Genomic DNA, 26868 nt, shown 5'->3' on the forward strand with positions numbered 1-26868 from the left:
TAGAACAATTAACCAGCGGAACAGCTTGCCACCAGAAGTGAATGCTCCGACACTTTTAAGAAGATTTTGGATAACCATTTGTCTGAAGTGGTGTAGGGTTTCCTGCCTAAGCAGGGGGTTGGACTAGAAGACCTCCAAGGTCCCTTCTATTCCATTCTATTCCATTCTAATTTCTATTCTATTCTATTCTATTCTATTCTATTCTATTCTATTCTATTCTATTCTATTCTATTTTAAACAATGCTCCGATGTTTGCTTTCTATCCAACCGACGTCACCCAAGTGACCTGAGCATCAAAGGCATAATCTCTGTGGTGAGTCACAAGACTGCAATGTCCAAGCAGCAACTGGACATTGTCACCATCGGAAGAGCCTCTGGGGAAAAATCCCACTCCAAATCTAGGCTGCAAACGGGTCAGGCAGGGAAAAGCCTCTTTCCGGAACGAGAGGGCAGCTTCCTGTTTCTTCTCAAAGCTCATTTTTTGCTTCCTCTTTCTCTGCACTAGATGCACCCAGCGGCAGGATCTGCAGACACCCACCCTGGTCTGAGCAGAAGGTCTCCGGGAGTTTGGAGGGGTGAAGATGCGTAGGGTCAGCCTTCTGGTGTTCTGGCTGGGCTGCTTAGTGTCCGCGTCGGAGGGCGTAAACCCAGGATTTGCAGGCAGAATCACCAGGAAAGGATTGGATTATGGTAGGTACCCAGCTGTTATTTCCACCCTGGAGCCCGCTCTGCCCCACAGCCAACCATCGGACAATGAGTGGGGTGCAAGGAGAACAGAGGGGGTGACCCAAAAGTGACTCTCCTGTTGCAGCCATTTGTCTGGAATTGTGTAGGATCTCTGGCCACGGGCAGGGGGTTGGACTAGTAGATCTTTTTTTAAAAAATTTTTTTATTGAAAATTATTAAAAAATACAGAAAAAAAATATAATAATATGGATAGAATTGCAGAGAGTAATATAATACATATAGAGTTTTAAAGTATCAATTTTCGCCTGGAGAAAGTACAAACTTCCATTAAGCTAACTCATCAAAAGAAAGAAAAGTTTAACCAGAAAAAAAATTCTCAATTGTCATGCAATACTCCTGTAAATATTTACCCACGTTCACATTAAGGTTAATATTTTCATTCTTCTTAAGATTTCTTTTTTGCAGCCAAGCATACCATCTGTCCCAGCTCCTATATAACTCCGACTCTTGTCTATCTCGCAAAAGTCCAGTAAGTTTGTCTGCTTCTGCACAGTCCATGATCTTTGCAATTAACGTAGCCTCCGATGGGATATTTTTGGATTTCCATTCTTGCGCGAATGAGATCCTGGCTGCAATGATGATGTGGAGAGCGAGATACCAATTAGATTTGTTTAAGTTCTCTGGTTTGATGCCTAGTAAAAACGTTTCCGGGTTCAAATCTATTCTACATCCTATGATTTCTAAAATCCATTTTTGAATTCTGCAACTAGACTAGTAGATCTCTGAGGTCCCTCCCATTTACGGAATAATTAAAAAGAGCCTGGATAGCTCAGCAGACTAATGCATTGTAATTTAACTCCAGCTGTCTGCAATTACTGTAAGTTCGAATCTCACCAGGCTCAAGGTCGACTCAGCCTTCCATCCTTTCTAAGGTAGGTGAAATGAGGACCCAGTTTGTGGGGGCAATAAGCTGACTTTGTATAAATATACAAAAGGATGAAGGCTATTGCTTAACGCACTGTAAGCCGCCCTGAGTCTCTGGAGAAGGGCGGCATATAAATCAAATTTAAAAAAAGCAAACAAACAGGATTCCTGGCCTAATCCTGACTTTTCCAGCGGGTTTGTGGCGTCAATTCTTTGAAGAATGACATAGTTGGGTTATTGCACACAACGGGCATAGCTAAGCATACTTGAGCTGCAAAGTAACATGGTTTGTTTGTCTGGGGCTAAAACAGCTTTTCCTCAATCCCTTCTTGGACTGGATCTGGGGGCTGAAGCCCCTAACCTCCACCCAGGGTTTCATGAAAGGGGTTTGGAGAGTGAAAGGCATCCATCAGACACTTCGGTTTGTTCTTGATAAAACCTGTATCTTTTGAGATAGTCTTGCCGTTTTAGTTTTTAGATAGGGTTAGGGTTAGGGTGGTTTCCTTGCAGATGTTTCATGACCCAACTTTAAGAAGAGCCTTGGTGGCGCAGCAGACTAAGTGCTGTTAAGTAACACCAGCTGTCTGCAATTACTGCAAGTTCGAATCTCACCAGGCTCAAGGTTGACTCAGCCTTCCATCCTTCCGAGGTAGGTAAAATGAGGACCCGGATTGTGGGGGCAATAAGATGACTTTGTATAAAAAAGAAGACCGCTTAGGGGGGTCCCCCAAAAGCCCTACTGAGCAGGTATATACCAAAGTATGAAGGCTATTGCTTAACGCATTGTAAGCCGCCCTGAGTCTCCGGAGAAGGGCGGCATATAAATCGAAGTAATAAATAAATAAATAAATAAATAAATAAATAAATAAATAAATAAATAAATAAAACTAGGGAACATCATCAATGATAGAAGCAAGGTGGGGATGTGGAGAGAGGAGGAGGAGGAGGAGGAGGAGGAGGAGGAGGAGGAGGAGGAGGAGGAGGAGGAGGAGGAGGAGGAGGAGGACGACGACAACAACAACAACAACAACAACAATGACTTTGGGGTTCTTGGTGGTTTTCTTGAAGATGTTTCATCACCCAATTAGGTAACATCATCAGTGGTAGAAGGGAGTGGGGTTTGGAGAGAGGAGGAGGAGGAAGAAGAGGAGGAGGAGGAGGAGGAGAACTGTAGGGTCCTTGGTGCTCTCTGAGCTTGGTTGTTTTCTTGCAAGCATTTCATGACCCAACAAGAGAACATCATCAGTGCTAGTGAAAGGCAGAGAAATTCTCCCTTCTAGCACTGATGGTGTTCCCTAGTTGGGTCATAAAACATCTGCAAGAAAACCACCAAGTTCTGAGAGCACCCAGGACCTCACAAATATGACATATTTTTTTTTTGCACTTACTTCATCTTAAAAAAAAAGAATGAGGAAGTGATAAAGGAGTTAAAAAAAAAAAGTCAGCCCACAAGTTGTCCGCTTTGTTTCAGCATGCCAAGAGGGAGTCGCAACCTTGCGAAAGGACTTGCCTGCAATCATTCTGCCCGAATTCTCTGGCACCTACAGAGTGAAAATTATTGGAAATGTCAACTACAGGTTCTACAGGTGAGGCTGCTTTTCTGGACTTCCTCTTTTAAGACTTGGGGTGTCCAGGTGAATCTCTCAGAGCTTCCAAATGGGGTAACAGCTTCAGCTCTGACTGGATGGTGGCAGATAGAAAGATTTATATTCCTTGCAGACTGTTGGTCATTTGCATCCTTTTAGAAGGTCATTGAGGCCACTTGGAGGTTTCTCTGTGTCCTCAGGGTCACCTGAGTGGTGCAAATGGGTGTGGAGCCTTCTTGGCTGCAGGATGTTTTATGCAGATGTTTTCATGCAAATGGGTCTGGAGAAGGCTATTGAAGGCTCCACACCCATTTCCACCACTCAGGTGACCCTGAGGACACAGAGAAACCTCCAAGTGGCCTCAACGGCCTTCTAAAAGGAGGCAAATGACCAACAGTCTGCAAGGAATATAAATCCTTCCTTTCCCCACCATCCAGTCAGAGCTGAAGAAGCTTTTTGGATGAGAAGCGAAACGTCTTCAAAGAAAAAATAAGAAAGTCCAGTTGCCTCCTGAAAAAAGCACCTCTGGGACATCTGTGTTACTAACTTAACAACTGCGATGACTCACTTAACAACTGTAGCAAGAAAGGCCATAAAATGGGGCAAACTCACTTAACAACAGAATTTTTGAGGTCAGTTGCGGTCATAAGTCAAAGACCACTTGCAATCCCCCAGCCCAGAGCCCCACAGTGAGTCCTGCTTGGGCTTCCTTGAAGAAGATTCCTTGAGAAATAAAACCTCTTGGTCAACTTGAAGTTCTTGATCTTGGTCAACTTGATGGATTACTCCAATTTCTGGTTTTGCACTTCGTTTTGAAGAATAAATCTAACGAATTGTATGCATACAGAGATTCTGACATTGACACCAGGGGTGAAATGCTCCCGGTTCGGACTGGATCACCCGATCTGGTAGCGATGGAGGTGGGGGGTTCGGAGAACCGGTAGCAAAAATTCCTGCCCCCCCCCCATGCCCAGCTGAGCCGCGCAATCATCAGAGACTTTTTTTTTAATTTTTAAAAGCATTTTTCTACCTCTGGCTGAAAAAATGCTTTTTAAAAGTAAAAAAAAAAGCCTCTGATGATCGCACGGCTCAGCTGGGATCATCAGAGGCTTTTAAAAGCATTTTTTCTACAACCTCTTTGGCCAAAGAGGTTATAGAAAAAATGTTTTTAAAAGGAAAAAAAGCATCTGCCAATTAGGCAAGTCAGCTGGGATCGTCAGAGGCTTTAAAAGCATTTTTTTTACAACCTCTTCAGCCGAAGAGGTTGTAGAAAAAATGGTTTTAAAAGGTTTTTTTTAAAAAAAAAAAAAAAAAGTTGGCCACGCCCACTCAGTCACATTACCCACCACCACCAAGCCACGCCCACAGAACCGGTAGTAACAAATTTTACATTTCACCACTGATTGACACCTAACAAAATTTAGCAAATTGTCTGCTTGTAACTGGATCTTTAACGGACCTGGTTTTGGACATACTGAGGGCAAAATTGAGCCCAGACACTAAACTCAAAAGCTTTTTCTCTTCTCTATCCTTGTTGCAGACTGAACATTCGTAGGTTCGAGCTGTTCCACTCAACAATTGAGCCCATGCCAGGCCAGGGCCTCAGGGTCTCCATCAGCAATGCTTTGGCTGAAATGACCGGCCATTGGGAGCTGAAGAAACGTTGGCTGTGAGTCTCACTGCTCCTTCCCTTTCCATATCTTCGTAGTTGCTTCTGAAATTGGCTAAGTGCTAGAAGGCCATTAATCCCTCTTGTTTCATGGCAGAAATAACTGCAACTCCGTCTCAAAACAGAAAGTTCATTCTGGGGCCGCCATGGCTGGCTTCTTGGACATCACATGGACCTCACAACCCTGTGGTTTAGCTCAGGCAGCCATTGTCCGGTATCAGGAATCTACACACTTTAGAACAATTTTATCTGCCTTTATGTAAATGAAAGTAGAACACAAACTTTTTCTGTTGGTTCAGAAAGACTCACACATTGCTTCTATGAGCTTGGGATCCCCAATGCCTCTTCCAGGCAACTGGGCAAATTAATTATTTACCAGTTGAACCTCTGCAACATCTGGAAAATCAGCCTCATGTACAGCATGGGATGAAGTCAGCACATGATCAAGGACTTGCCTCTCCAGGTGGGACCAAGTCCAGAAGAAATCTTGAGATGTAGTTCTTCAGTTCTCCAGAGGGCTCATTCAATATTGGTAGGAGCCTTTGGTTGGTTGAGTGAATTGAACGAATAGGTTAGTTGGTTGAGTTGGATGAGATGGTTGGTTGGTTGAGTGAGTTGGTTGGTTGGTTGGTTGATTGATTGGTTAAGTGAGTTGGATGAGTTGGTTGGTTGAGTAAGTTGAATGAGTTGATTGATTGGTTGGTTAAGTGAGATGGATGAGTTGTTTAGTAGAGTGGGTTGAATGAGTTGGTTGGTTGGTGGGTTGAGTTGCATAAGTTGATTAGTTAGTTGAGTTGGATGAGTTGGTTAGTTGGTTGGTTAAGTGAGTTGGATGAGTTGTTTAGTAGAGTGGGTTGAATGAGTTGGTTGGTTGCTTAAGTGAGTTGGATGAGTTGTTTAGTGAATGAGTTGGTTGGTGGGTTGAGTTGCATAAGTGGATTAGTTGGTTGGATGAGTTGGTTAGTTGGTTAGTTAAGTGAGTTGGATGAGTTGGTTGGTTGAGTTGAATGGGTTGGTTGGTTGTTGGTTGGTTGGTTGAGTGAGTGAGCTGAATGAGTTAGAGGAGTTGTTTGGTAGAGTGAGAGACAAAAAACACACCTTGCTTTTTACCTTTATTGAATTGCTGTTAATTTTAATGCTTTTATACTTTTGCTTTTTGCCATTATAAGCCTCCTATAGTCACTTTGGATAGTGAGATGGGTGGCATATCAATTTAACAAATAAATAGATATATTTTTTTAAAAAAAATTGATTTATATGCCGCCCTTCTCCAGAGACTCAGGGTGGCTTACAATGCATTAAGCAATAGCCTTCATCCTTTTGTATATTTATACAAAGTCAGCTTATTGCCCCCACAAACTGGGTCCTCATTTCACCTACCTTAGAAAGGATGGAAGGCTGAGTCAACCTTGAGCCTGGGGAGATTCGAACTTGCAATAATTGCAGGCAGCTGAATGTTAATAACAGGCTAACAGATATTGGCCTTTATATGACTGTTGAAGTCCTCAAAGGTCACACCCTGTGGTCAAAAGTGGTACTATCAGTTTGAGCAGTAGGAGGCGACACAAGGAGGAAGTGAGTTGTAGGAATATCTGCTTCAGCCCAGCCTTAGCCTGGTGGCTTCATCATCTCTCTCTCGAGAGAGAGTGAGATTTTTGGGAATGCTTCTGTTATATTGTGTCTCCTGCCAGGAAGGATGATGGCTCCTTTGAACTGAAGGTTGACGGCATCTCCATCTCTGTGGGCTTGAAGCTGGGGAGCGATGCCACCGGGAGACCAACGGTTACCACCTTGGATTGCAACACCCACATTTCCAATGTCGACATTGATATTTCTGGCAAATGGGAGTAGGTTGATTTTGTTAATATTCACAGCGGGTTCTTCATATGAATATCTACCCCTCACAATAGCATCATCTTTCTTCCCAAGGAAGTGGAAGATCTGAAGTAGGGTTAAACATTATTTATTTAGAACATAGAATAAAAGGAGTGGAGGTCTTCTAGTCCGACCCCCTGCTCATGGCAGAAGATCCTATAGCATTCCAGATTTTTTGGGACTTGATGGGAAGGATGTACATGGCCATAGAAAGAATAACAGAACAGAATAACAGAGTTGGAAGGGACCTGAAGGTCTTCTACTCCAACTTCCCCACCCAAGCAGGAGACCCTCTACCAGTGATGGCTAACCTTTTTCTCTTCGTGTGCCAAAAGTGTGTGCACGCACATATACCAGCGTGCGCGTGCCGGCACCCATAATGCAATGCGTGCCCCCCGCACATGCATGCATGACCTCCCCCATGACCCTCCGCACATGCGCACGCTACTCCCCATCCTCCCCCGCTGCCCTGCACATGTGCGCTCGAGCGGTGAGTTTCCAAAATTTTAGCAACCGGTTCTCTGCGTTTTTGCCTTCCCCAGCCTCCAGAGGCTTTTCTCGAGCCTCCGGGAGGGTGAAAACAGCCTCCCCCAGGCTCTGGAGGCCCACCTGAGACCAGAAATGGGCCTGTTTCTGGACTTCAGGAACTTCCAGGAGGCCCGTTTTTTGTCCTCCCAGAGCCTCTGCACGGGCCCTGCACTTACCTGGCATCCAAAACTGGCCACGTGGAGACTCCTGGGAGGGGCAGGGTGGGGTGGGGTGGGTGGGGTCCTTGCAACTACAGGTCCGGGGAACCAGATGTAAAATTAGCATCTGGTTCACATGAACTGGTCCAAATCGGCTGAATCCCACCTCTACCCCCGACTCCCGATTTTTTTTTTTATTTATTTATTTATATGCCACCCTTCTCCGGAGGCTCAGGGCGGCTTACAGTGTGTTAAGCAATAGCCTTCATCCTTTTGTATATTTATACAAAGTCAGCTTATTTCCCCCACAATCCAGGTCCTCAATTTACCTACCTTAGAAAGGATGGAAGGCTGAGTCAACCTTGAGCCTTGGAGAGATTCGAACCAGCAGAAATTGCAGGCAGCTGGTGTTAATAATAGTGCTTTAGTCTGCTGCGTTACCAGGGCTCCTATCTCCCTCCTCCTCCTCCTCTTCCTCCTCCTCCCCCTCCCCCCTCCTCCTCCTCCTCCTCCTCCTCCTCCTCCTCCTCCTCCTCCTCCTCCTCCTCCTCCTCCTCCTCCTCTTCTTCTTCTTCTTCTTCTTCTTCTTCTTCTTCTTCTTCTTCTTCTTCTTCTTCTTCTTCCTCTTCCTCTTCCTCTTCCACTTCTTCTTCTTCTTCCTCCTCCTCCTCCTCCTCCTCCTCCTCCTCTTCTTCTTCTTCTTTTTTAAAATTTGATTTATATGCCGCCCTTCTCCAGAGACTCAGGGCGGTTTACAAAGCGTTAAGCAATAGCCTTCATCCTTTTGTATATTTATACAAAGTCAGCTTATTGCCCCCACAAACTGGGTCCTCATTTCACCTACCTTAGAAAGGATGGAAGGCTGAGTCAACCTTGAGCCTGGCAAGATTTGAACTTACTTTAATTGCAGACAGCTGGTGTTAAATTACAGTGCTTCGTCTGCAGAGCTATCCAGGTTTTGTGCCTAGTAGGCCTCCATGCAGCCACCTGGGCCTAAAAATGGGCTGGGGGGGAGGGCGCTGCCCCCCCACACCCCCCAGCCCCCTATGCATGCATGCCCGTTTCCCGCATACGCCCCACCCTGTGTGCATCCCAAAAATCAGCTGGCTGACGGGAGGCACGCACATGCGCAGTGGAGCTGAGCTGGGCAAGGGCTTGCATGCCCTCGGAGGGCTCTGCATGTGAGCTGTGGCAAGCGTGCCATTGGTTCACCATCACGGCCCTATAACATTCTGGATAAATGGCTGTCGTGTCTTGTTGAAGACCTCCAGTGATGGATCCGTGGTTTATCTGTTCGTAGTGCTACATTTCCAGTCTGCCTTTCCTTCAGGAATTTAAGGTGATGTATCGCCAACCCCTTCGAAATCTTTCCGACAAGCACAATCTGAGCGACGGCAGCGAAAACATACTCAAAATCAGCTAATTATTTTCTAGGGTTGAAAAGGGAAGTCCTGGTCCAACACCATCATTAGACCATGCAAAATGAGTCTGTTTTATGGCCCCTTCCCTGCTATCATTGGTCTACAAAAAACAGTTGGCTCCACCCAGTTTTCCAATGTGGACCTGGCGAGTCTGATTTGTTAAGGCTATTGTTGTGTTACCAACCAGTAGAGTAAGTGCACAGAGAAACGGTACTGAGAGCAATGAATACAATACATACAAACTGGTTTAACAAAGCTTTTACTTTGTAGTGAAAAAACAGTTGCATAGTCTTTTAATCAATCCAAGTCTTTAGTCATTCAAATCAGTCCGAAGTTACAGAATACCTTCTTACCATACAAACAGCAACTCAACGCTGGTAACAAATCATGATGGTAGCATATCCATCCACGTCTTCACACACGACAGTAACAGTTCCAATCAACAGTTCCAGTCAAGCAGCAAGTCAAGCAATGATGAGAGCAGGTCCAACAATGAATATAGCTCGGCTTTCTCCTTATATACAGTTTACACTAGTAATTATCCACTTAAGATAAGTGAAGTCAGCAGTGCAATGACTCCACAGTACAATTATAATAATTGCAGTCAGCATTCAGTCAGCAGTCATTAGTCATTACAATGACTCAGCAGTACAATTACTCAGCATTACATTTAAAGTTACAGAATACATTTAAAGTTATAGAACACATATATTGCCTGGACAACTTGTTAGACTTACACCATATCTTAACATGATCTTTTCCTGTTTGACAGCTGTGCCCTGCAGCTGTTCTCAAGCCAACATAAAACTGCTATCCATGGGAATAGGCTGCTTTTTCTTGGGTGTCCCTCTCCTGCCTTGGTAGACAGTTACTTTCATCCCATAACTTTCCTCAAAGATAAGAGGGACAAAATTTAAGACTAGAAGAGAATATTTGTAGCTCAGGGTCCTTGGTGTTCTCTGAGCTTGGCGGTTTTCTTGAAGATCTTTCATTACCCTACTAGATAACATTATCAGTGCTGGAAGGGAGTGAGGTGTGGCGAGGAGGAGCAGGAGCAGGACTGGAGGTCCTTGGTGTTCTCAGAGCTTGGCTGTTTTCTTCCAAACATTTCATTACCTATCTAGGGAACATCATCAGTGCTAGAAGGGAGTGGGGCTTGCGGAGTGGAGGAGGAAGAGGAGGAGGAAGATGACTGTGGGGTCGTTTGAACTCTCTGAGTTTGGTGGGGTTTTTTTCATCAATGGAAGATGTGAATGGGGTTTATTCTCTCCTAGACAAATGGCTTCCCCTGTTAATGTGAGTGTTCTTGATGGTTCCTTGATTAGGCTGTTGTTTACTATAGGCTTGTTTGTCTGAGTTAGTCATTCCTTGATTGGGGTATTGTTTGCTAGTGTTAATTAGGGGACTGTTGGTCTAGTGTTAATCTTGGCATTATTCTCTGCTTCTCTGGGTGAGGAGATCTTTTGGTCTTTTTGATTCCTTTATGCCTTTCCACATTGTTCCTCATTGCCTCATTGCCCCTTTTGAGTGATCTGTAGATGTTGTTTACCTCTATGTGCCTGTTGATGGCTGAATTCCAGGAAGCCTGGCACTCAGACCAATCAATCATCAACAGGCACATAGAGATTAGCAGCATTTACATACTGTTTAAAAGAGCCGATCAAAAAGCCGAAAAGGAAACAAAAAGATCAAAATATCTCACCAGCAGTCCAAGACCCCACAGTCCAACTATTTCCAGCTTGTGTCATTCAGATGGCACCTCTTATAAACATTGTAAATGTTAACAATTAAGCCAACAGAGGGATGGAAAATATTCCCTTTTGGAGATCACAGTGAACCTTTTTTTAAAAAAGGTCCATTTGACTCACAACATTAAGCATAACCTTTAAATGTCTTGTTGTCCAGGATTGATGTCTCTTGTGATTCCATTGTTCTAGAAATATTCAGGGGCCCGTCAACTCCATAGGGTCTTCTGTGTCAACAGAACCCCTTCAGATGTTTAAAAAAAACAATCAAGGATGAGGAAGGAAACAGGATTCTCTTCTCTTCTAAACTCTTGAAGAAGCCAAGGAGGCTTTTGAAGGTCAATTCACCAAGCTATGGACCATGAACCTCAACCTGTGGCCTTTGCTTTTCCAGGTGGCTGTATAACCTCTTCGAAACCAAGGTTGAATCAGCTTTCAAGACAGTCATGGAAAGGAAGGTAAAGATTCTGGGATGCTGGGCCTTCACACTGACACCATGCTTGACTTCTAAGAAAGGACATTTGCAAGAATGAGAAAGCATCTGAGCCAGTGGTCTCCAAACTTGGCAACTTTAAGACTTGTGGACTTCAACTCCCAGAGTTCTGGGAATTGAAGCCCACAAGCCTTAAAGTTGTCAAGTTTGGAGACCCCTGACCTAAGCTTTCCAAACTAGAAGCTGTTCACCCCAAAAACACCATTCAAAGGTGCACCTGGCTGAACAGTAGCACCTGTGAGAGGGAATAAAATGTCCTGATGGACCACTGCTGGAGCATGAGCCAGCAATGTGCTGCAGCTGCCCAAAAAGGCCAACACAGATCTGGACTCTTATCAGAAAGGGATAGCATCAAGATCACAAAAAATGATAGTACCATACAACTGAGACCACATATGGAGTACTTTTCCTTGATCAGTTTCCATCCGTTGTTTCTTGTCCTGCCTTCAGGTGCTTTGGAGAATAGGTAGATTCCCCTCTTCTTTTGTGGAAGCCCCTCAAATACTGGAAGACTGCTACCAATCTCCCTCCTAGTTTTTACTCTAGATTAGACATACCCAAATCTTGCAACCGTTCTTCATTGTTTTACGGAGTCGTTCAATGGGTTTATTTGTTTTATCTTAACTGCTCTTCAGGGAGTGATCAGCAACTGAAAGTCCTTTGCAGGGATCTTTTCACATTGAGCAATCAAGTTGCTCAACCGAAATGTGTTGCCACATTTTACACATGGTCCTTGGTTATATTGCCTAAACAAGCCACATATTTTTCAAGTGATCTTTGCAGAGGGTTTTTATCTAGCTTTATCCTAATAGAGTTGTTTGAGCGGCCAGCTTTGAGGACTATTTTTGAGGTTATGAGCGTCTTTGCCAAACTCTGTTGTAGCACACAAAGACCTTCCTTGGATTGGCCTACAAATTTAGGAGGTGTCACATCCAGCAACCTTTCATGGTAGGAAATGGTGGCTTGCAGGACAATCCTGCTTAATTTACCATCTTTTCTGGTTAGTCGTTGCTTTATTTTGCTTTTCCTCTCTTAAGGATTGTCTCCTTGTGCATTTTTTTTCCAGATATGTGAGATAGTGAGAACTTCCGTTAACTCCAAACTGCAGCCCCATCTTCAGTCATTGCCAGGTAAGAGCAAAACCCTTGGAGCATTGATGGACCTCAAAAGCTTTCTCCTTCAGAAGACCATCATATCAGGAAACCAACAAGCTTTGTTTGCATCTCAGTGTTTCTGCCTAACTGGTCTACAGCTTCTGCTCACTCTTTTGTCCTATTATTGGATCCCTTATTATAGAAAAACAGAGTTGGAAGGGACCTTGGAGGTCTTCTAGTCTAATCTCCTGTTCTATACCACCCCGAACAAATGACTGTCCAATCTCTTCTTAGAAACCTCCAGAGATGGAGAACCCACAAGTTCTGGAGGCAAGCAGTTCCACTGGTTAATTGTTTTCACTGTCAAGAAATTCCTCCTTATTTCTATATTGGTTCTCTCCTTGATGAGTTTCCATCTGTTCCTTCTTGTCCTGCCATCTGAGTCTGAAGGCTAAACCATACTATGAATGTCCCAAAGGTGCTTTTTCAAGAGGCAACTGTACTTTCTGGTTTTTCTTCTTTAAAGACGTTTCGCTTCTCATCCAAGAAGCTTCTTCAGCTTTCGCTTCTTGGATGAGAAGCGAAACATCTTCAAAGAAGAAAAACCAGAAAGTACAGTTGCCTCTTGAAAAAGCACCTTTGGGACAACCGTGACCTAGATGACTGAGACTCCCCATGGACATACTATGAACGATTGATGGACCTAGATAGGTCTAGTCTAATGAAGAGAAGTACTATGCGTGATATGGTAATCTTCCAGTATTGAGGAGCTCCAACAGAGAAGAGGGGGTCAAATTATTCTCCACAGCACCTGAAGGCACAACAAGAAATAAGAGATGGAAACTCATCAAGGAGAGAAGCAACCTAGAACTAAGGAGAAACTTCCTGACAGTGAGAACAATTAACCAGTGGAACAACTTGCCTCCAGAAGTTGTGGATGCTCCATCACTGGAGGTTTTCAAGAAGATATTGGCCGACCATTTGTCTGGAATGGTACAGGGTCTCCTACTCTGGACAGGGGTTCGGACTTGAAGACCTCCAAGGTCCCTTCCAGCCTTAGGATTCTAAGATTGTATGGTTCTCCATCATCCTTGAGGCTATCCTACAGAAGGGACCAAGTTCCTTGATGTCATCCCTACGTTGTCTTTCTCCCCAGTTACCGCCAATATCGACCACACATCAAACATCGATTATTCTCTGATTGGGCCACCAATTGCGACAAGTGATTGTGTAGACCTGGACCTCAAGGTAAGCTTCAGCAGAAAGCTTGGAGGAGGATGGCCCTGCAGAAGGACGCCTCCCAGATGACAGAGTTTGCCTGTCATTCTTCCCTCCTTCCCTCCCATTTCTCAGCCTCTTTTTACCAGTACAGGATACTGCCATTTTAGGAGTTGCCCCTATAGTTCTTCTTTGCTTCCCACTTCAAAATGGGGAGAAACCAAGTTCGACTTTCAGGTGGGTGGAGAGGACATCATGGATCCCAGATCACCCACTGCTGCTATTAAGAGACTTCTGCACTTCGACTCTTCGAGCGCCAGGTGGATGTCATGGTTAAGGCACCAAGCTAGAAACTGGGAGGCTGTGAGTTCTAGTCCCATGTTAGGCATGGAAGCCATCTGGATGACTTTGAGCCAATCGCCAGGAGAGGGTGAATTCTAGTACTGTTTTAGGCAGGAAATCCAGCTGGGTGACTTTGAGCCAATCACTGGGAGACTGTGAATTTATCATCTCCTGGTAATTGGCCCAAAATCACCCAGTCAATTTTCGTGCTTAAGGTGGGACTAGAACTCACCAACTCCTGGTGATTGGCCCAAAGTCACCTAGCTAGCTTTTCTGCATTGGCAGGACTAGAATTCACAGTCTCCTTGTGATTGGCCCAAAATCACTTAGCCAGCTTTTGTGCTTAAGACAGGACCAGAACTCATTATTTCCTTATGATTGGTCCAAAGACACCCAGCTAGTTTTTATGCCTAGACAGGACTAGAACTCATAGTCTCCTAGTCTTTGGCTCAAAGTCACCCAGCTAGCTTTCATGTCTATGTCTCACCATCTCCTGGTTTTTAGTTGGGTGTCTTAAAGACCAAGCTGGCTCTCTAACCCTAATCCCCATGAGGATTAGCTGGGGACACTGCCGAAAAATCCCACCTTCTGCTCCTCGCCAGCCGATTCTCTTTGGTTGACGGGATCTTGCAATGTGCCCAATCAGCTGGGTTGAAATAGATCGATTCCATCCGTCATGTAGCCCGGTCCCTGCCCTCTTTTCGTGTCTTCCTAACTTCTTTCCTGTCCTCCCACCAGGGTGAATTCTTCTCCACCGGCCATCGCTCTCCTGCTCCTTTCCCACCGCGCCTCCTCTCTCTTTCCCGGTGGATCACGACCGCATGGTCCAGTTTGGGATCTCCACTTATTTCTTCAACACAGCTGGCGACGTCTACTACAAAGCAGAATCCCTGACCTTCTGGGTCGTGGATGAGATGGTGAGGCCACCTGCGACCCCCCCCATCTTTAAACCCCAGGCGATATTCATTGTCCTCGACTTACAACCACAGCTGAGCCCAACGTTTCTGTTGCTAAGTGAGGCATCTTAAGTGAATTTTGCTCCATTTTACGACCTTCCTTGCTTCAGTTGTTAAATTAGCGACAGGATCGTTAAACTTCCCCAAGGACTTTGCTTGTCAAAAGGTCGCAAAAGGGGATCAGGATGCTGCAACTGTCATAAATGTGAATCAGTTACCAATAATCTGACTTTTGAACACGTGACACTGGGGATGCTGCAAAGATTTTAAGAATGAAAAACGGTTGTAAGTCACTCTTTTCTCAGTGTCGTCGTAACTTTGAACGGTCCCCTAAACGAACCGTTATAAGTCGGGGACTACCTGCAATTTGATTTCTGCAGGAGCCAGATATGGTCAAAGGGCCTAAACTTTTCTTAGCCTTTTGGAGAGGCTGAGACCTTCTCTGCTCCCCTTCCTGCTTTCCCACCTGCTCACCTCCAACCGTCTTTCCCACCTGCAGGTTCCTCAGGAGATCAAAATCCGGCTGAACACCTCCTCCTTCCAACCCTTCATCCCGCAGGTCAGCATCCCTCCCTCCCTCCCTACCCCCCAGGCTCGAAGAAAAGGGAGGTGGGGGGCATGTTGTGTGGGGAGTGGCCAAGGATAGGCAGGAAGGGGGAGGGGAGCATTGCAGAAGTCCCAAATTATGACATCCTCAAAGCAGAGAAAGACCCCGGAATCAGGCTGCGAGTGCAGCGGAAGGGAAAATCGGATGGGGGATCTGATAGCATGTTTTGGAGTATCTTTTTTTAAGCCCTGGGGTTCATTTCACTTCAGCTTTTATGATGATGTTGCCTCCTCCTCTTCTTCATCTTCTTCCTCCTCCTCTTCTTCATCTTTTTCCTCCCCTCCTCCTCCTCCCCCTCCTCCCCCTCCTCCCCCTCCTTCTCTTCTTCTTCTTCTTCTTCTTCTTCTTCTTCTTCTTCTTCTTCTTCTTCTTCTTCTTCTTCTTCTTCTTCTTCTTCTTCTTCTTCTTCTCCTCCTCCTCCTCCTCCTCCTCCTCCTCCTCTCCTCCTCCTCCTCCTCTTCCTCTCTTTCTCCTCTTCCTCAGAATTGTTACGACCCCCATTGTGCACTGGAGCAAAGGGTCCTTTTGCACGAGGATTCCCCCCCTCCCCCCGCCCCTGGTTATCTTAAGAAGCATCAAACCACCATTTCAGGCTTGTTAGCACAGAGAAGATGCATGGATCCTTCCTTGTTCCTGAGGAGCAACAGAGCTCAGGTGATGAGCAAGGACTGCCCTCTCCCGATCCCCGAGTATGGAGAGTGGAGAGAAGGCGGGAACAGCGCAGGCCAATCCAATGATTTGGGAGGAGAGCGCCTCACTCCTATTCACAAGGCACATCTGGGGACTGAGATTTAAGGAGATGCTGTGGGGAGGGGCATTTGTCAGGAACAAACACTGAATTTGTAGAGTTTTGTTTGTGCCGTTGAAGACATTTGGAGTTTGCAGGACTGCTTGCTTCTTCCTTACATCGTGGACTCATTGGTTGTTCCTTGTTTTGTGGACTAATTTCCCTGTTCCTTTGCTTTGCTGGACTGCGCACAGCCAGAGGCTGCCACGGGTGTGTTTGCGTGCGCACGTGCTTTGCTCTGGGACTTGCCAAGAATGTGGGAGCGTTTGGGGGAATTTCGGAGCATTAAAGGGGAGTTTAAACTCTCAGCTCGCTGTGTGGCCTCCGTGCCTTGTCCCGGGTCATCACAGCAGGTCTTCAAGCATCCCTGGAAATGTGACTTTCTCCTTACCTTCCCCAGCTGAAGAAGCTCTACCACAACATGCCGATGAAGCTGAAGGTCTCCCCTTCTTCGGCCCCATCTCTGAGCATCACCCCCGAAACCCTCTCGCTGACCCCTTCGGTCGACATCCAGGCCTTTGCGATTCTCCCAAATTCTTCCCTGGCGCCCCTCTTTCTGATCGGAGTGGTAAGTAAACTCTCCATGTTATGGTCCATGGTGGACAATCCAGATATTTTGCGAAGTCTATTTACAGATAATCCTCGATTTACGACTATTGAGTGATTGTTCGATGTTATAACAGCGCTGAGAAAAGGGACTTATGACCATTTTTCACACAGTGTGAAGTGTCCCCATTGGTCATGTGACTAAAATCCAGACACTCGGCAACTGGCATGTACTTATGACAGTTGCAGTGTCCCAGGGTCATGTTTGCGACCTTCTGACAAACAAAGTCCTGGGTGGCTGGTGGCTCAGATAGCATTGTGATTAACACCAGCTGCCTGCAATTACTGCAAGTTCAAATCTCGCCAGGCTCCAGGTCGACTCAGCCTTCCATCCTTTCTAAGGTGGGTAAAATGAGGACCCGGTTTGTGGGGGCAATAAGCTGACTTTGTATAAAAATATACAAAAGCATGAAGGCTATTGCTTAACGCATTGTAAGCCGCCCTGAGTCTCCGGAGAAGGGCGGCATATAAATCAAATTTTTTAAAAAAAGTCAACGGGGAAGTCAGATTCACTTAACAACCGTGTTATTGTCCTGACAACTGCAGGGATTCGCTTAGTAACAGTGGCAAGAAAGTTGGCAAAATGGGGCAAAATGTGAGAGGAAACGGCTAAGCAGGGAAAATTAACTGAATGGGATAACTGGAAAGAATAACTGCATTGGAAAACAGGAAAGGCAAAGCTAAAACTGAAAAATAGGAAAAAAATTGATGGTTCTAAGAAGCCATAAATAATGCCCATGACTTAAAACAGGCAGCTGAGCATGTCTAATTAGCTGACGAATATTAACTGACACACCTTGCATAAATAATCTTCTAATTTTAGTGTACATGGGATGTATGATTTACTATGTAGCAGGAAATATGCAGGAGGCGTGGAAAGAGTGTAACCTCATAGTACCTCACCCAATGGGGAACGAGGAGGGATGTGGCATCCAGGAGAGGGTTTTTATTAAGAAGGGAGTGGTGCAGTGGCCTAGAGGTGGAGCTCTCGCCTCACAATCCGGAGGCTGTGAGTTCGATCCTAGGTAGAGGCAGATATTTCTCTCTCTGGGCACAGTGAGAATATATCTGCCGAACAAAACTCCGCCCTGGAGACAGGAAGGGCATCCGGCCAGTAAAACACTCTTCTAGCTCCACTCAGTTGCCCTGACTCCACCCCGCAAGGGACTATGGGGTCATTAAACGATGATGATGATGATTTTGGGTTGGAACCTTTGGAAAGAACCGAGCTTTGATAACTGTCTCTCCCCGTTTGTTGCAATAAATGAAACAAGAAAGCCTTCACTGGGTCTTGGCTGGTTATTGGTCAGGCGGGCCTGCCTCTGGTCACTAAGGAAAGTAGCCAGGATTACGTAACAACAATCATTGCAAAAAAAAAAAATGTAAAATGGATCATATGACAATCTGCTTAATGATTGGCACAACTCAACGACCGTAATTCTGGACTTAATTACAGTCGTTAAGTCGATCAGTATGGAAACATATGCTAAAGATCTGCGTTTTTTCTCATTTCAGACCAGCCCAGTTTCTGCCAAAGTTGCTGTCAATTCTACCAGGATCTTTGGGAACCTGAAGCTTGGCAGGTGAGTCATAGGAGGGCAGGACCTAACGCTGACTCAGTACAGAAATACAGGCAGTCCTCGACTTATAAAATTTGTTTAGTGACCGTTGGAAGTTACAACGGCACTGAAAAAAGTGACTTAGGGCTGTTTTTCACACTTACGACCGCTGCAGCATCAATTTTGCAGTGATCAAAATTCGGATGCTCAGCAACTGGCTCATATTTATGACAGTTACAGTGTCCCAGGATCACATTGTCCCCTTTTGTGACCAATGGGGAAGCCAGATTCACTTAACAACCCTGTCACTAATTTAACAATTGAAGTGGCTCATTTAACGGAGACTTTCTGAACACATCTCCATCGTGTATTTATATAAATCTGAATTTGTAAACAGGGGTGAATAGTTTGCTCATTGAGTATGCAATGGTGATGTGCTTTCTAACATTTTTGCCATATGCCAAATCATTACAAGGGGACGCAGTAGCTCAGTGGCTAAGATGCTGAGCTTGTTGATCGAAAGGTCAGCAGTTCAGCGGTTCGAATCCCTAGTGCTGCGTAACGGGGTGAGCTCCCGTTACTTGTCCCAGCTTCTGCCAACCTAGCAGTTCAAAAGCAGGTAAAAAAGGTAAGTAGAAAAATAGGGACCACCTTTGGTGGGAAGGGAACAGCGTTCCGTGCACCTTTGGCGTTGAGTCATGCCAGCCACATGACCACAGATGTGTCTTTGGACAGCGCTGGCTCTTCAGCTTAGAAATGGAGGTGAGCACCGTCCCCTAGAGTTGGGAATGACTAGCACATATGTGCGAGGGGAACCTTTCCCTTTACTTTTAAATCATTATAAATAAATAATTCATTTGTAAATAAATAATGTGATTTATTTATAAATGAGTAAATAAGTCACTTAACAACCATGGCAAGAAAAGTCGTAAAATGAGACAAAAAGCCACTCAATGACCACCTTGCTTAACAATGGAAGTTTTGGACTCAATTGTGGTTCCAAGTCGAGGCCCACCTGCAACTGCTTATTGAGCTGCAAACTCTTGTGACATCCATAGGGCTCTAAAAAGGGTCATGACGTAATGCTTGCCTCCTTATCCTGACTATGAGGGTCTCTCCAAGTTGAGCTTCAGCACCCTGGCAAAGGACTTCTCATCCAGGGAGGGTCATTCCACTAACGTCAAGCGCAGCAGATCAGGAAATGAATATATAGGTTTATTGTATGCTGAAGCTTTTTCCAAGAATCTGAACTGCTAAACGGTCAAAGCAAACGGGTTCAAGGAGCACTGGACTTAGATCTCTTGTGGGCATGAAGGGCTTGAGACCGATGACATGTTTGACCGCACCTCTCTGGGGTCAGCCTGGTCATTTCCTACACCAAGGTTGAGAAACACTGTCCTACACTAACTTGGCTCAACGTCAGATCTGCCATCTTCAGGTTTTACACTTTGCTGGCATCCTGTCATAAAAGGCCAGTGGGGAGGAAGGGGGGAATGAAATGTAGATTGGTAGAGATGGGAATGGGTGTGTAAAGAAAAATGGCGGGGGGTGGGGGCGGGGTGACAGCCTTGATGGAAATCGGAGGTGTCGATCCAGAATCAATACACCAGCCTTCAAGGACCTCTGGCCTGAGAACAGAATGCGAAACTGCATCGCTTGGTGTCAATCATCCAAGCCATGCCCAGAACATCAAAAAGGAATACTATTGGACACTGATGTACCGGTCAAGGGAGGAGGGCCAAGGAATGGGAAACAGTGTAACCTTTGCGCGGGAATATTCAGATTTAGCCTTGCTTTCGCTGCAACCACTTAACCTTAGTAAAATAATCTATCGCAGTGATGGCTAACCTTTTTACTATCGCGTGCCAGGAGGGAGGGCGGGGGGGGTCGCGCGCACGCATGCCCACACCCATAATTCTGTGCGATCCGCCCCCCACACATGTGCACACGACTCCCCCCCCGGCTCCTACCCCGTACCTGGCACACGATGGCCAATTAGGCCCGTTTTTCTCTCTCACCTGGCTCCAGGGCCTCTCTAGGAGTCTGGGGAGGGCAAAAACAGCCTCCCCCCCCCCCCAAGGTCCTCCAAATGCCAGAAACAACCCTTTTGCCAACTTCCGGTAGGACCGGAAGTTGTCAAACAAGTCATTTTCGGCCTCTGGTGGCCCTTGGGGAGGATGGGAAAGGCCATTTTCGCCCTCCTCAGACTCCTAGAGAGGCCCTGGAGCCAGGTGAGAGAGAAAAAAGCGCCTTCCCCACCCCCGTTTTTTGCCCTCTCCAGGCTCCTAGAAAGCCTCTGGAGCCTGGGGAGAGAAAAAAACGGTCCTTCCCCACCACCACCCCGAGGCCCTCCGGAGATAGGAAACAGCCTGTTTCCCTACTTCTGGTGAGCCCAGAAGGCCCGAAAATCAGCTGAGCTCGTGTGCCCACTGATATGGCTATGTGTGCCACCTGTGGCATGCGTGCCATAGGTTTGCCATCACAAATCTAGTTGGGTGCTTATCCTACGGTTGGGTAGGTAATATATAGAAAACAATGTTCTGTAACTTTAACTGCTAACAAAGATGACTAATTGGCTGTGCTAAGCAGACATAAAAGAAGGCAGGAAGTTCGTTCACTTCTGCTCCTGCTATTAGAAGGTTGAACTGCTGAAAGGAACTGTGTCTGTGTTACTGAAGAGAACTGGAATTGTAGGCAAACTATGTTTTTGTGTTGAACCGTGATTATTTGAAGAAATGCTATCTTTGTTTTGAGAAGCCAAGTTTGTTTTGTTTTACTACAAGTAAAGACTGTTTATTTTTCTTTAACTGTTCAGAGTCTGTGAGTATCTGTGTGTTTTGCTAAGCAACGTATCTATTCGCTGTCTGGTCCGTTGCACCGCTTTGCAGAGGGCAGTTTTACCCTCAACAGATTTATCACTTCAGCTAAATGGAGTCGAGGGTCTTTCTTTCCTAAGGATCTGAGCTGGGGCAGGCCTGACATTTAGGCTAGATCTTGTGTGATGGATTTCAACACATTACTCTGTCTGTTCCTTCTGTAGGTTGAAGTTCTCCTTAAAGCACTCAGATGTTGGGTTCTTCTCGGTAAGATATTGGGGGGGGGGGGGTGTTGCCTGAAATGTTATGCTCTCCCTCCTTCCCAGTCTTCTTGAGGTCCCAGCCAGAAACCCAGTTTAGATTGGGATCATCCTGTCTTCTCCTCTTGGGTTAGGTCCTTCTCCACAGGACCTTCTCCACAGACGTGATGATGGACTGAAATGTTCTCTCAGTCCTTCTGGTGGGTCCAGGCAATGGGTGGGAAACTGGGTCAGAAGGATGGTGCCTTTGGGTCTGGAAGCCAAGGCAGGGGTGACCCTATGGATCCAGGATCTCCCATTGAAGGAGGAGAAGCAATCAAATTCATTTGGCTTTCTGATTCTGGATTTCTCTCCAGGTACAAGTGTTGGAATCCCTCATAAACTTCCTTACGGCCAGCATCCTAATTCCACAGATGAATGGTAAGGACATTGTAAAGTCAAAAGACTGATCCTACGTAGATTTACATTCCCCTATGACCCTGTCTCTCCCCTCCTCTCTGGCCATGTCATAAATCACATTCTCCAATTAACCACTTTGGCTGGCTGTGAAACCCAACACCCTCCTTCTGATTGCAGTCAGAAAGAATGTATTGGAATGCACTTTAGTTCTCCCTCCCTCCTGCTCATGGCAACTTGAAAGCTTTGCAAGTTGACAAAGAGATTGAAAAGCCATTTGTTTGAAATGGTATAAGGTCTCCAGGCTGAGCAGGGGGTTGGACTAGAAGACCTCCAAAGTCCCTTCCAACTCTGTTATTCTGGATTCTATTCTGGAGAAGAAGTAACAGGTGGAAGATCATCAGAGAAGCAATCTGGAATCAAGGAGGAACTTCCTGACAGTGAGAACAATCTCTCACTGGAAGGGCTTCCATCCAGACGTTGTGGCTGCTCCATCACTGGAGGCTTTGAAGAAGAGATTGGAGACCCATTTGTCCAAAATGGTCTCCAGGGTCTCCCACTTGAGAAGAGGGGGTTGGAGTAGAAGACCATGAAGGGTGATGATAACAGATAATCCCATGCTTTAGCTTTCCTGCATGATGCTGTGACTTCTCTCTTCCAGCCCGTCTGGCTGAAGGATTTCCCCTCCCCCTCCTGGATCACCTGGAGCTCTCCAACCCCATCCTTCAGGCTCACCAGGTGAGTGACTGGTGGGACATTTCAGTGGGACAGGTGGGAGACTGACTTTTGTCCTATCGCAGGGGCCTCCAAACAGATGCTAAGGAATGTTTATGAGTCTAGGACAGTCTTATCTGTCTATAAATTTTGTCGTGAACATTCGGAAATCTAGCAAACCCTAGAGATTGCAAACTGAGCCAAGGAGACCAAAGTTTGCATCCTCGTAGCAACAGGATTATAATTTTCTGATTCGACCACAGAGAGGGAGGGGGGGAGGGAGGGAAGGAGAGAGAAAGAGAGAGAGAAAGAGACAAACGTAAATAGAAAGAGAGAAACAGAGACAGAGGAGAGAGACTGAGAGAGTGAAGGAGAGGGGAGGGAAAGGTAGAAAGAATGAGGGAAAGAAAGACAGATAAAGAGAGGGGGAGAGAGAGAAAGAGAAGGAAAGACAAAAAGAGAAAGAGAGACAGAGAGGAGAGAGACAGAGAGAGTGAAAGAGAAGGAGGAGAGAGAGAAAGAGAAAGAACAAGAGAAAGAGAGGGAGAAGGAGAAGGAGAGAGAAAGAAAGAGGGAGGGAGAGGGAGAAAGATGGGAGGGAGAGAGAGAGAGAGAGACAGAGGAGAGAGACACAGTGAAATAGGGGAGAGAAAGATAGAATGAGGGAGAGAAAGAAAGATAAGAGAGAGGGGGAGAGAGAAAGAGACAGAAAGACATAAAGAGAAAGTGAGACAGAGACAGAGAGGAAAGAGACAGAGAGAGTGAAAGAGAAGGAGGGAAGAGAGAGAAAGAACAAGAGAAAGAGAGGGAGGAAGAGAAAGATGGGAGGGAGGGGGAAAGAGAGAGAGAGAGAGGAGAGAGACAGAGAGAGAGTGAAAGAGAGGGGAGAGAAAGATAGAAAGGGGGAGAGAAAGAGAGGGAGATAAAGAGAGAGAGAGGGAGAGTGAAAGAGAGAGAAGGAGGGAGAGAGACAGAAAGAGAGAGAGAGAGAAAGAGAGAGGGAGAAAGAGAAAAATAGAGGGAGAGAGGGAGGGATGGAGACAGGGCTAGAGAGATGAGTAAACCTTTCCCCTTCTATCTATCTGCAGGATTTCCTGGTCTTTGCATCGGACGTGCGCTACGGATAGAGAAGGTGCAGAGGAGAAACAGAGAAAAACAGGAGGAAAAAATAGGAGGAATATTATCCCTACTCCTGGTTCCACTGGAGTTCAGTTTGGGGTTCTGCAGAAAATTCTCCAGGAACAGCCCTTTTCACATGGAATTCTCTCCCCCCCCCCCCCATCTCAAAGACTGCCAAGGACCCTTCAGTTCATCCCTGAGCTACAAATATTCCTGCCTATTGGAGTTAACATTTGTGTTTGCCCGTGCTTTCAGCCATTTGCACCTTTGGACAGCTCAAAATAATAATAAAAAATCAACTGGAGGAAAATCCTAGACAACTAGTGCTTGATGGCTGAGGTGAGGAAGATGTGGATAAGTGTAGGGGTGAGTGTGTATGTGTGTGTGTGTGTGTGTGTGTGTGTGTGTGTGTGCGTGCATGTGAAAAAGAGCAAATGTGCATTGTCACCAGCAAAGTTTTCTTGTTCCTTTAACTCCTTTGGGTCTCCGAGTTTTCCAAAAAACCAGTTGGGTTGAAAGTGTTTTGAGTGGGGCTGTTGACCTGAACTGGGAGTTTGTGTGTGAATGCATGTAAGTCGAACCTGGGAGCGCGTGTGTAACACCATTGCTTGCCACTTTTCACTCCTTGGAGAAAAATAATAAGAGGCCACCGAGACAGGCACAAATCTTGCTTTTTGGATGCTTGAGGGACGTCTCCTGAAGGTTATCATCTTGGAACAGAAGGTAAAACACGACAACCTCGAAAGTTCACTGCTGGATTAGAAGATGTCCAGCTCTGTACAAATCTTGCTTGCTGTAAAACTAGACTGTTAAAACCTGGAGCAATTCGGATGTTTTTGGGTGGGTGGATGGATGGATGGAAGGAGAGAAGAGAGAATGAAAGGAAAAGAAAGAGAAAGGAAAAAAGGAGGGAAGGAATGAAGGTGTTAATGTAGAAAGAAGGAAATGAAGGAGGCAAGGAGATGAAGAAAGAAAAGGAAAGAGGAAGGAGGGAGTGAAGGAGAGGTGAGGAAAGGAAAAGAAAGGAAAGGAAAGGGGCAAGGAAGGAAGGAAGGAAAAGGGAAGGAAGGAAGCAAGGAAGCAGAGATGAAAGGAAAGAGGAGGAAAGGAAGGAAGGGAAAGGGAAAGAAGCAAGCAAGCAGAGACAAAGAAAGGAAAGGAAAGAGGAGGGAAGTAGAGGTGAGGAAAGGAAAGGAAAGGAAGGGGGCAAGGAAGGAAGGAAAAGGGAAGGAAAGAAGCAAGGAAGCAGAGATGAAGAAAGAAAAGAGGAGGGAAGGAAGGAAGGAAGGAAAAGGGAAAGAAGGAAGCAAAGAAGCAGAGATGAAAGGAAAGAGGAGGAAAGGAAGGAAGGAAGGGAAAGGGAAAGAAGTAAGAAAGCAGAGATGAAGAAAGGAAAGGAAAGAGGAGGGAAGTAGAGGTGAGGAAAGGAAAGGAAAGGAAGGGGGCAAGGAAGGAAGGAAAAGGGAAGGAAAGAAGCAAGGAAGCAAGGAAGCAGAGATGAAAGGAAAGAGGAAGGAAGGAAGGAAGGAAAAGGGAAGGAAGGAAGCAAGGAAGAAGAGATGAAAGGAAAGAAGAGGGAAGGAAGGAAGGAAGGGAAAGGGAAAGAAGCAAGCAGAGATGAAGAAAGAAAAGAGGGAAGGAAGGAAGGAAGGAAAAGGGAAAGAAGGAAGCAAGGAAGCAGAGATGAAAGGAAAGAGGAGGAAAGGAAGAAAGGAAGGGAAAGGGAAAGAAGTAAGAAAGCAGAGATGAAGAAAGGAAAGGAAAGAGGAGGGAAGTAGAGGTGAGGAAAGGAAAGGAAAGGAAGGGGGCAAGGAAGGAAGGAAAAGGGAAGGAAAGAAGCAAGGAAGCAGAGATGAAAGGAAAGAGGAAGGAAGGAAGGAAGGAAAAGGGAAGGAAGGAAGCAAGGAAGAAGAGATGAAAGGAAAGAAGAGGGAAGGAAGGAAGGAAGGGAAAGGGAAAGAAGCAAGCAGAGATGAAGAAAGAAAAGAGGAGGGAAGGAAGGAAGGAAGGAAAAGGGAAAGAAGGAAGGAAGCAAGGAAGCAGAGATGAAAGGAAAGAGGAGGAAAGGAAGAAAGGAAGGGAAAGGGAAAGAAGTAAGAAAGCAGAGATGAAGAAAGGAAAGGAAAGAGGAGGGAAGTAGAGGTGAGGAAAGGAAAGGAAGAGGGCAAGGAAGGAAGGAAAAGGGAAGGAAAGAAGCAAGGAAGCAAGGAAGCAGAGATGAAAGGAAAGAGGAGGGAAGGAAGGAAGGAAGGAAGGAAGGAAGGAAGGAAGGAAGGAAGGAAAAGGGAAAGAAGGAAGCAAGCAAGCAAGCAGAGATGAAGAAAGGAAAGGAAAAAGGAAGGAATAGATAAGAGGAAGGATGGAACAGAAAGAACAAAAGGGAGGAAAGGAAATGGATGGAAGGGAGGGAAGGAGGGGAGATCTTCCTTTTTTGTCTGCATTTCTTTATCTTTGACCAAGCTCCGTGTTCTTCAACCTATGATGGACAGGTTCTGAAAAGTCTCGGTGGGGACCTTTGGGGGGAGCTAGACAGCCCTCAAGGACAGCTGCCTCTCCCTTGTCCACAAAGGGTCACCACGGTTGGTCAACCTGACAGGCGTGAGCTTCCTTGAGGCTCCAGGTGGCCCAAGATGTCAGTGGTGGTTCACAATGGATCTGAGGTTTGACCGATGCCAGAGGTCTCCTCTGATCCTGGCTGCAGCAACTTTGAAGGGGACACAAAGCCTCCTTCCCACTTGATGGACCTAGCCTACATATCGAATAACAGAGTTGGAAGGGACCTTGGAGGTCTGCTAGTCCAGCCCCCTACTCAGGCAAGAGATCCTATGCCATTTCAGACAAATGGCTGTCCAGTCTCTTCTTAAAAACCTCCAATGATGGAGCACCCACAACTTCTGGAGGCAAGCAGTGGTTAATTGTTTTCACTGTCAAGAAATTCCTCCTTATTTCTATATTGGTTCTCTCCTTGATGAGTTTCCATCCATGGCTTCTTGTCTTGCCTTCAGGGGTTTGGGAGAATAGGTGGGCCTCCTCTTCTCTGTGACAGATCCTCACAAGAGGTTTTTAAGAAGAGACTGGACAGCCATTTGCCCAGAATGTTGTAGGGTCTCCTGTCTGGGCAGGAGGGTTGGACTAGATGACCTACAAGGTCCCTTCCAACTCTGTTAATCTGTTCTGTTGTTCCGTTGTTCTTTCTATGATCACATGTATATCAAACCCCAGGAAAGTTTGGAATGGTCTAAGATCTCCTGCCATGGGCAGGGGGTTGGACTAGAAGACCTCCAAAGTCCCTTCCCACCCTACCGTTC

At 45.9% G+C, this 26868-nt stretch overlaps 1 protein-coding gene across 1 annotated transcript; it reads left to right on the forward strand.

Annotated features, from left to right (window-relative positions):
• Positions 1 to 531: 531 nt before the first annotated feature.
• On the forward strand, positions 532 to 23860 carry LOC139314603 (bactericidal permeability-increasing protein-like). Its single transcript, XM_070940290.1, is given in 16 exon segments — positions 532 to 690; positions 3083 to 3197; positions 4738 to 4866; positions 6558 to 6713; positions 10988 to 11051; positions 12153 to 12216; positions 13337 to 13428; positions 14479 to 14526; positions 14529 to 14657; positions 15196 to 15255; positions 16491 to 16658; positions 18212 to 18279; positions 21296 to 21338; positions 21688 to 21751; positions 22389 to 22465; positions 23530 to 23860. Coding segments are annotated over 16 exon segments (1425 nt in total). The 5' UTR covers positions 532 to 581; the 3' UTR covers positions 23569 to 23860.
• Positions 23861 to 26868: the final 3008 nt, after the last annotated feature.

Source organism: Pituophis catenifer, unplaced genomic scaffold (genome assembly GCF_029215685.1).
Source record: "Pituophis catenifer annectens isolate HBS135680 unplaced genomic scaffold, rPitCat1.0.hap2 SCAF_3, whole genome shotgun sequence".
In the NCBI taxonomy this organism is placed as follows: Eukaryota; Metazoa; Chordata; class Lepidosauria; order Squamata; family Colubridae; genus Pituophis; species Pituophis catenifer.